The sequence below is a fragment of the Rhyacophila brunnea genome, unplaced genomic scaffold (assembly GCF_057557595.1).
Source record: "Rhyacophila brunnea isolate RB1 unplaced genomic scaffold, BYU_Rbru_1.0 scaffold_23, whole genome shotgun sequence".
NCBI classification, from domain to species: domain Eukaryota; kingdom Metazoa; phylum Arthropoda; class Insecta; order Trichoptera; family Rhyacophilidae; genus Rhyacophila; species Rhyacophila brunnea.
In genome coordinates, this window is record NW_028232893.1 from 9,135,508 (window position 1) to 9,146,846 (window position 11,339).

The 11,339-nt window shown below is 33.4% G+C and overlaps 1 protein-coding gene across 1 annotated transcript; it reads left to right on the forward strand.

The window, feature by feature from the left end:
- Positions 1-1,834: 1,834 nt before the first annotated feature.
- On the forward strand, positions 1,835-10,915 carry LOC147069444 (peroxisome assembly protein 12-like). The gene is made up of 6 exons (XM_085950804.1): positions 1,835-1,841; positions 2,688-2,884; positions 5,241-5,473; positions 8,439-8,586; positions 9,043-9,128; positions 10,807-10,915. The coding sequence occupies exons 1-6, from the start codon at positions 1,835-1,837 to the stop codon at positions 10,913-10,915; spliced, it is 780 nt and encodes a 259-aa protein (XP_085806930.1).
- The last annotated feature ends 424 nt before the right edge of the window (positions 10,916-11,339 follow it).

The window sequence follows — 11,339 nt, forward strand, 5'->3', positions numbered from 1 at the left end:
ACAAGATGGCATATTGATACTTATTTTGTCATGGATAGTACCTAGACCAGGGGGGGGGCAAACTGCGGCCCGCGGGCCGCATGTGGCCCGCCGGGTAGTTTTTGCGGTCCGCCATCATTAATTGTACTTCTGATTACGTATAACTTTTTTATATTTTTAAAGAAATATTGACAATAGATTAAAATTTGAAGAATTTGTTGTTTCGTAAATGTATTATCTCAGTACGTCTTCCTTGCATCTCGTCTCACACTATGTAACCACTATTTTCTACGTTGAACATCGTGACACATTTAAATACTATACATAACTACTTAAATACTTTTAACTGCGCGTTGCAAGGAAAAAAAATATATGCCCGTGATATGGTAAAAAGTTTGAATGGATTTCAATTAAAACTCAAGTTATTCCTTTGACAAATATCGAATAACAACGTGGACCACTTTCCAACTTTGAAGTTGCTGAATATATCAGAATATAAATTTGAAGAATATGGTAAAATTATTAAAGCTCTGAAAGACGATTTTTAACAAAGATTTGGTGTCTTCCGAAAAATTGAGACAAGTTTAGCAATAGTACGCGATCCATTTTCAATATATATTGATAGTGTACCGACGGAGCTACAACTTGAGATTATTGATCTGCTGTGTGACACTGATTTAAGAGAATTGCATCGTCGTGAAGAAATCTCCAAATTTTACAATGCCCTTAATTCAGACAAATTCGACCAACTTAAAGATTATGCAAGAAAAATGTTCGTTATTTTTGGATCAACCTATATATGTGAACAAACATTTTCGATCATGAACCTCAATAAAAATTCTTTACGATCAAATATCGCCGATGCCCTAAATGGGCAGTTTTGAGAATATCAACTACAAAATTAACACCTGAATTTAAAAAAATGTTAAAAAATGTACAACCGTTTCATTCTTCTCATTAATTTTTTGTAATGTTTATTTTTCGTGATAATAAATAGTGTATATCTAAAAATGGTATTTTACTTGCGGCCCGCCACTCATTTTGAATTCTTGAATTTGGCCCTCCATCTAAAAAGTTTGCCCCCCCCTTACCTAGACCTTTTGTGTCATTGTATTGAAAATTAAATAACAGAATAAAATTTCACTCATATCAACAAACAATATAATATTGTGCTATCTTAAATAGCCAGAAGGGGTCCCGGCTTCCTCTAACATTACCTATCTCTATCCTCAGTGACGTCCCGTGGTGGTAGGCGGTTCATGCTTAGGGGCGGCACATTTTAAAGGGTTGCAAACGAAGGAACGAACACGAATATTACAACTTTTGAGAGCAATGTCAGTTTTCCACAAACCAGACGATTCAGTCGATTCGTTAGTGCTGACATCCTCGTTTAAAAAATAATGGAAGCATATCTTGCAATCGTAGAAAATTTGGTTGACGAAAATTAAAATTAATGAAAAATTAAAATGGTTTGACGAGATTTATATACTCTTCAATACGGTCATGCAGTATAATTACCTAAGGCATTATGGTGAGTCTTTTATCTTTTCCTTTTTAATTGCCACCAAATTAAATTAATATTATTTTTGTCTATCGCACTTGACAGCAGTATAAGTGTTTTATATGTCTTTCATTGTGTTAAAACATTGCTTGCTGTTATAATTTTCTAAGTAAGTGGATGATGGTGTGATGAGAAGATTAGTGAAGAACTGAAGTATGTTTGTTGAGAGCGGTTGCGTGTTTATTTGACGGATTGACACAAGTACAGTGATACAATGATAAAATGATAACAGCGACATAGATATTTTTGGCCGAGGCATGATGGTACACAGTGACAGTTCTCTACCAAGATAAAATGTGGAGTGAGATATTTTTTCAATCGTGATGGTCTATTTATTGAACTCCTCACGATTTAATAATGCTTACACTGAGTATCCCATGCCTTGGGATAAATGCATTCTAACATAATAAATATTAATAACATTACTGTGGTAAAAGTTTTTATTTGCAAATGGTAATTAGATTCATGTGAAATTTGTATGCTAAAATGTATGTACTAAACGGATTTTATTTTTCGCCGTCCACGTTTCGTACTAATTAAGCATTAACTGATATGCCGATGGTTTGTGAAAAATGTATATAAAAATAATTAAATAATATTTCCACGATCGATTCTTATGTCACAGATTTTGCTGACAATGCTTGTTCTCACAGGACTCGTTGATCACCAAACTAATAATAATTGTCTATTATCTAGTAATGTTGTGTGCTCTTTAACTGAATAAACATCGACTCTCATGGAATAACACACCAACTCAAAATAGTGTATTTTGTTTTTTTGAGTTATTGTTGCATAGAAAAAAATTCCACACAGCCAATTTTTTTTTGGATTTTTTTCTCGAAGAACACCCAAAATACTGTTTAAAATAATACTCGTAAGAGTATAGTAGAGTTATGATTATACAACATTTTTTGTAATATCTTAAATAACATGAAACAATAATCCACCTGTGTTGGTATCACAAGTTATTGTTATTATTTTTTAAGATATAAATTGTAATTTAAATAATATTTGCATAAAATAAACGGATTTTGCTACACATTTTTTTGATTGGTTTTTTTGCTCTCCTGAAAAGTTGATAATTTAGAGTTAGTGTGTTATTCCATGAGGTAGTTGACATGATACATTGAATTAAAACTCTTTACAGCAGCATCGTTTGCTGAATCCTTCTACGGCCTGCAGCGGTTTCCACTCAGGTCGCAAATGTTCAATAACAGCCACCTGCCAGCCAGAGAAGAGAAGATCTCGCTATTTCTGCTAGTCGTGTTCCCATACCTCAGGCAGAAACTAGACCAGCTGGTGGAGAAGTACAAATTACAGGAACTTGATGGATTGACTCCTAAAGTATGCTTATATGTGACATTTAAACTTTTAATTTCTCAGAAACATAACTATTAGAAAAACAATTGTACCGAATAGGACATAAACCTATATTTATGGTAATGGATTACAATACATATACAGTTGAACTTGGTTATTACCAAGAAGATGGGACTGACTGAACTTGACCGTTATACGCATTACTCATTATATTGTTGTATAACATTTTTCATGCCACGTTCTATTTAAGCATAAAACATAAAAAATCTGAAAACCATCATAAAAATCCCCGGAACAAGCATGGCATTCATAAATTACAAAAGAAGTTGTTTATTGTAATGAGCTGCCGGCGCTGGTAGGTACCTACTGACTTCATAAAGCTTGGATTTTTTACATACAATTTCAACCATATGCGTGGATACTTTTTGAATGTTGTCGGCGAAAACACCAATTAGGTACTTAGACACTTAACTAGTGTCATAAATGTAATCCGATCCCGGCGGCATCGGTATAATTAACTGCCCGATCGGATTTTATTGCTTAGGGTCGAAAATGTTGTTTTTAAACGATTTACACATTAACAGTTTTGCTCGGTATACCCTCTGAGAAGCTCGTTATAAAAGTGAATAAATGTATGGAAAAAATCATAAACTGAAATGTCAATGAATATTTCCTCATTACATCCGAGATCTAGCTATTTCCATGATCGTAATAACCGAGTTCAACTGTATGTGAGTACCATTTAGTACAATTTTTTCCAAGATTTTTGCCTACCGTAAAGTGGGGTGACTTTGATCGATTTTGATTTTATATTTACGATATTTTGAAAACCGACTATAGGAATAGACTGAAAAAATAATGTAAATATTGCATTATAAATACCAACCGAATAATAATATTAAATTGAAATTTTAACGAATACGTATTGAAATAAAAAATAAAATGTACCCTATCAAAGTCACACCATGGGGTGGGGCTACTTTGATACCTATTTTTTTTATGCTTTCATTAGTTTATATGTGGGACTTCAAATCCATCCCTATATTTCATTTTTTTTTTCAATTTTTTTTTCAGGAGTTACAAGCTACATTAAATAAAATAAAAATGTGAAAACGTATTTTCAATCAAAAAAATAAGCAAAAAAATGTACAGATTTGCATTATAGCATTTATTCATCATGTTATCAAAAAAGTACAGGGTAAACAACAAAGATCTAGGAAAATTTTTATACGAGACCAAAATTACAATACAAAATAACCAATAAAACTTAAAATCATACAATTTGAACTTAGTTTTCTTTTGTACTGTCGCACCATCTTATTCTGAAATTAAAAACATGGAAATTAAAAAAAAATCACAAGAATATTCTTAAAATTTAGCAACTACACCATCTTCAGTATAGGTATTAGGTGTGGGGGCGACTTTGATACCCCGTATCAATGACGCCCCATACTCTAAATCAGTATGTTACACAAAAGTGTACTTCACCTCAATAAATTTGAATTTAAAATATGAAAAAGAAATAGTGATATCACTATAGTATTTAAATAATCATTGGATTACTACGATGATAATAAAAGGGTACTCACATTTTATAGCTCTTCAAATAAGACACCAAATTCACCTTGATGTTTACGGATTCCGATATACAACAAATCGGACACTTAATTACCGTATTTGTAGTTTGACAGGTAGACCATAGATATATCTTTTAAAATAGACCGGTAACTTATAATTATACCGTTCCGGTGGGTACTGTGTTGCCAATTTCAAAATCATTTTCAAAGTATCAAAGTAGCCCCTCGATTTCAATGTCGCCCCATTTGACGGTATATGTATCTATGTTTCTGACATTTTTCCAAATTATGTACGTTCAATAAAGGATGTTTTGCCACATTTGAAAGTCAATACAAGTCGATGAAAGGCAATCAGTGTCCATGACTCAAGACATAATAATATAATTTAAAAAAAAACATTGAAAAGTCGAGTTTAAATGGGAATCTAACTCGATATATAGCGCCTGTAGTCATTACAAGGAACTGAGAAGAGTAGATTGAGCTTGAGGAGGTCTTCGTCTTGGAATGTATTGAAACATACTGATAATAAAGGAACTATAGCACCTGTTCACATGCATGGATTTACTTGCACCATAGTGTGTATTTTAAACTATCGCGATAATAACTGTTTACACGTAAAAGCGACGACAGTCTCGCCAATCTCATTCTTTAAGTTATGTTATTTTGACAACGTTATTGATGACTGAACTGAAGAAACTGATATGATAAATTTATACCTGATCGATTGCAGTGAATTGGCTATTGGTTTCATCATGATGCTATCGTAACTGAGTCATCACTTTGATTATCCTTTGTTTTTTCAGAATTGGAAAGGCATCTATCAAAAGCTGCTTGTCAAAATTCATGCATCGTTCCACTTTCTATATGAATCGGTCTGCATGATTCAATACTTGGCGTACATGTCGGGTAGATCCGTCAGTCACTCGCCACTGCTAAAAATCGCGTCACTCACCTTAAACTATCAACCTAACAATACCGGAATTGAAGATAGAACGTGGTCGGACTTCTTTGGCGATTTGAGGAGTGGTAATATCAAGTAAGTCAAAATCAAATATGTCGAAAGAACTTATAGAGACGGAAATTGTGGCAAAAAAGAGTCTTCTGATCTAATGATTAGGTTAGCTACAAGTGACTGCATTGCAGGTTCATTTGAAGAGAAATTCACACTAATTGTACAATGAGATTTGTTTGCCAATTTTCAGGGCCAAACACAGGCATAAAACGTCTCGTGGAGAGATACTCCCTTGTCAGTTTTATATAGACAGCCAAAAGCAATACATTGACCATTATTATCATCTGAAACGCTGATAAAAGCATAAGTAGGTTATGTAAACAATACAACAGACTTCAAACCAGAATGGGAGTCACAATTTTGTTTTTGGGGGTGGCAATAGAAGAAGAATATGAATACAATTGTTCGATTCGTCTTTAAAATTCCTGAAATGAAATACCTATAACACCCCTATCTAGAGTTCAAATTCTTAGGTCAAAATGCATATTACGTAACTTTAAGTTATTAACAATTAATCCAAAGATGTAAAAGATACTGTGTAGCACTTTTCGCTCCTCTAAGCCCAACATATTCTCTATGGTTTCCGAACCATACATGACAAATTAATGTTTTGTACAAGTAGCAATTTCAATTGTCGGTTCAATGCCATGAAACACAGCACCTTCATTGGACTGAAACGACATTTACTGCCTGGCACAATAGTCTTTTATTAATTTCAATTTCTAGTCTACTCTCACTTTTAACCCTTTATAGGGCAAAACATTTTTTTTCTTCATTTCAAACCGATCTCTATCATTTTACATCAGATATTTAATATCTTAAAACAATTTCAATATAAAAATAAAAAATATCTATCAGAATTTTGGAAAATTTATTTAATTTAATTTATGATGGTTTTTTTTATCAACCAGTGCCCATTCAGGTATTTTTTTTTGATATATTTTTTTCAAATAAAATAAAGAAATAATGGTTGTACATATTATTTATTTAATCATAAGAAAATTTACAATTCGATTTAATTTTTTTTTACACCCATTTACTTAATACTTTTCAAAACATAGTATGCCAAGCGGCAAGTTACATTGCTTACAAAAATAAGATGTGCGTTTTGGCTCTCTAGCCGTACTACAATAAGCACATTGATAACTTTTTTTCTTGGATTTACTCATGATGAACTGAAACAAAAATAAAACATATTATCGTAACAGTACCTACCTACCTACAACATTACCATATTACGATATGACCGAGAAAAATGGAGTATGATGGGGGAGGCCTTCATCTAGCAATGGATAGACCTCGGCTGATGATGATGATGTTACTTCTAAAGGCTTCTAAGGCGCTAAAGATGTTGGGCTTTGTCTTGCGTACTTCCCTTTGCGTCTTTTCGGATGTTATGGTACTAAAAATTCTCTATAACTCCTTAGTTAGAAGCAGACTTGAGAGTGGGTCTATCGTTTGCGCCCCGCATTAGTTGAAGTACGACATTATGGTGGAGAGTCCAAAAGAAATTTTTAAGACTCCTTTACTTTCGGCTGTATGGATATTATTCGTGATTCTATCGGACTGATTTTCTCTTAGGGATGCTTACATACTGTAGCTTAAAATTTAGAAGGGATCTTTATTTAGCTACATATTTTTTCAGACTTATATGCGGCGTTAATGTGAACTCTGCCATTCTTGGTGGTGTTGGCTTGTGTGTCTCTGATAATTACCTTAGGAATCGAGGGCATCCGTTGTTTGTTCTCCCACGGTGCAGAACTAACCTGCCATTAGTAATGCCAATTGGGAGGGCAGTAACCATGTTTAATTAAATTGTTTCGGATATTGATATATTCCACTTACGTGAGGGTGAATTTAGGTGGACGTTGTTTTATAAGTTTTTAAGATAGGGTCTATCAAAGTTCATTCTGTGTGCTGCCATCTACTTTTATTTTGTTACTTATTTTATTTATTTTCTTATTTTATTACTTATTCTCTGTATTTTTATTTTTAAAAATTAATAACACTTATTTTATGTCATGTCATGAACGCTTTGAATTTATAATTTGTTATGTTCATTATATGTAAAATAAATAAATTTGATTTGATTTGATTCTACAGTAAAATATAATACAATGCAATACAGTCCCATGAAAGTTGCGATATTGATAGTAATTGAGTATTTTAGCATTCAATTGATGCACAACTAACAAAAAAACACCATTTCTTCACGGATATTTTGAAAACTTTTCCGATCCCAAATATTTTGAGTAAAAATAAAATATATTCATGATAGTATACTATATTCACAATAAAATATACCTATGCACTGCTGCCTAAACCGCTTTTTTATGTTTAAAATAATTCTAGAAGTCAGTCGTGCAAATTGAAAATTTGAAGTTATATATTTCCCGCTTGAAAAAAGAATGATGAAATGAGTAAATAGACTACTTGTTTCATCATTCTATTTCCAATTAAAGTTCCAAGTAAAAAATATAATGTAAATCGATAAATAAATGCATAATAAATAATTATGTACATACCTTTTTTTCACAAAACAAAATATAAATGGGAAAAAAATGACTTGCAAAGTCAAGTGTCACTCGCGAATCCGTCGAGTCGTGACCGCAAACGCGCAATGGCCGATACATCGACCAATCGTTGAATTAATGTTTTGCGAGCGCTTGACGTACACTTCATATTAGATGGTTTATTTCGTAACCAGAGAACGTTCTCGACAACGTCTTGAAGCACTAAGATTGATATTTCCATGTTTAGTGTATGACTTATAGCTCATAAATGCGGTGGTCGATAAATAAACCGTTTTTGACCTTTGCCTTATAAAGGGTTAATGGAGAACCCCGGGTACAGGAAATTGTTGACGTTTACACGTCCCTGAAAGTATCACAAAATCTCTCCGACCCTCTGGATGCAACCATTAACGGAGACTCCTAGTGTGCTGGCATTTCATCAAAATCCACAAATACTTATAATATTGATTTTTCAGTTCTGCCAGAGTGACTTTTGGAATGGTCGGAACTGTAATAGTGCGTTCCATGGAAATCGGAGCGTTCTTCATTCAATTCCTCAAGTGGTGGGAAGATAGAGGGCCGCACATGGAAGCCACCACGCTGCCCATCCCAGAGCCTCCGAAAGTAAATATTATTACACATTTATCTAAATACGTACTACATACTTATGTGCAGAGAAAACCATATAAATCACTATTTGTTTTTACATATTATGAGGTACCTATCTATTTCAATATACCAATATGTACACAGTTCATGGTAAATAAAGGTTTTAAGCTTAAATGATTGGTTTTAATGTCAAATTCTTTTTAATTTACCTACGGATTTTTATTATTATTACCACTTGTTTTTATCATTTTAATTTACTGGTTTATGTAGCAATTTAATTATCATTGTAAAAAATTACACTCGTTTTTGTTAGATTGTACAAGTTATAGATAATTACATTTAAATGTGTACGTATTATATGCTAGATTTTGACCATTTTTAGGCTTATCGATTTTGATAAATAAACGGCTCAACTGCTTTTCTTTTTATTACTTGATTACGTTGTACATTAATGATTGACTATTCCAACAGGCGGACATTCGAGCATCGCAATACATGAACAGGTGTCCAATATGTCTACAGACTTGGAAAATACCAACAGCATTGCCAGTATCGGGGTAAGATATTTCCTTAATATAAATATTTCCTTAGGGCCTAGAATTAGAATTTTTTACTTTCCAAATAGAATACCGAAGTTATATACAGGTGTCCGATATGTCCACAGACTTGGAAAATACCAACAGCATTGCCAGTATCGGGGTAAGATATTTCCTTAAGGTGATGATACATCAGTGAAACGGCAAATAAATTTCAACTATAGGCGCAACGAAATTTTGGACTCGCTCGCATTCTGAGAGAGAACGTCGAGCTGGAAACTTTCTTTTGGTCACTTTGTTTCGTGATGGCGACGTGCGGATTAATTCTTAAATCGTGTAAAGATGACTAAAAACGTTACCCATTTACTTTAAAAAGAAAACATGTCAATGAATATATTATTATTGTTACTAATAAAATAATAAACAGAACATAAAATGGACGTATGTTGGATTTATATGACAAATTATATTTTGTTTGGCATGCGTCATTTGCACCCGCGACCTGCAATCCGCGCATCGCCTAGCCACGATCTTTTTAGACCATGCCTCAACTGAGGTACAACCTTAATATAAATATTTCCTTAGAGCCTGATGCATAGAATACCGAAGTTATATAAAACTACCTAATTAAGAACGATGAAAGTAGAATGACAGATAAACAAAACAGTGACTAACATGGCAATGTTGCTTCCCGCAATTAGGCGTAATGCACACTGAAATTTATCTCAACATGAACATAGCCATAAACCATAACTGCCTGCCATGTTGCAAGTCTCTCCCTCGCACACAGCCATGACAATGATGTAACGCAATATTCTTCTCAAAATGAATAAATGTCATTGTGTATCAGACAAAGATACAGCGATTTTGTATTGGCGTTTAAGAGAATAAGAAGGCGGAAATATTGGGTATGATATGATCGCCACCGTTTAACATTCTTGCTCTATCATGATCTGACACTAACAGGCCCCCCGGGATGGCGTGACATTTAGATTAAGACATATTCAAGTTACTCCCGAGACAAGAAAATATATATATAAAAAAGAAATATTTTCAAGCTGATTTCATTTATTTTAAGCATACCAACATCTAATAATTGCTTTACTGAATGGGTATTTTATCAGATGAATTTAAAATGGTCAGATGAAAAATCAGAATGTGTTCTATTAAGTTAATAAAATCGGAATTACTTGTACAATTCAACATGTGCTGAAAGAAACTCTTAAGGAAGTAAAATCTTCAGCCAAATCAGTACAAATTGGCGAGTGTCGAAAAAAATATTGTTTAATATTATTATTTTGATAGTTAAAGAATTTTGTAGTTTATGATGTGCCATTTATGATTATAGAGATGAGCATTTGAAATATTGAACTAAGTTTTTTAGGTTGTCCCGCTTTTTGCTCCCAAATCCCGATTTTTTTATTTCACATGGTAAAAATTTCGACTTGGTAAAATAATTATCTGGCAACGCTGATTAAGTTACATAAGTTTTATGAATGCAAGGAAAAGGCATAGACAAATTCGATGTGTTGCAGTCGAGACGAGTTTTTATGTACAACCTAGCGAGTGTTACCATCAACCTTAATAAACTCTATTTTTTTTATTCCTGGGGATGGTCCGGACGCGAAAACCCCCCCTTGAGTGTGCTACTCTACAATACACTGGTTCGTAGGTACAGATATAAATATTTTTATTCCAGGTATGTCTTCTGCTACAAGTGCATAGTGAGACACCTGAACGACGACAGCCGATGTCCAGTCACTAAGTACCCGGCCCGCATAAGTGATTTAACAAGAATTTACACTTAAAATACTAATGAAAAGTGGAAAAATACTCAATTATCATGTTTGTGGGTGTTATAAATGTAAGAATTATTGTTCCTGTTCTGACCAGAGCTGTGGAACCCCTACATGTTTTAAAGGTTGGGTTCAAATGAAAAAAATCATAACGGGTTCATTTCTGGTTCGGTTCCCTGCTCCGGTTATAACAAGAGTTCTCGAATACTTCCTGATTCACATTTGATATGTGAATAAAAGCTTTATGTTAATTGCATACATTCCTATTAAATTTAACATTTTTATTCATGAATGAATATTTTTTTTATGGAAATTTCATGAGGGAATATCAATGAGAAAAATGTAACTACATTAGGGGTTGTCTATCTATAACGTCACGCCCCAAGAGGAGGAGGTTTACTATTTATGATGGGAGGTTAGAGGGGTTGTAGAAAAA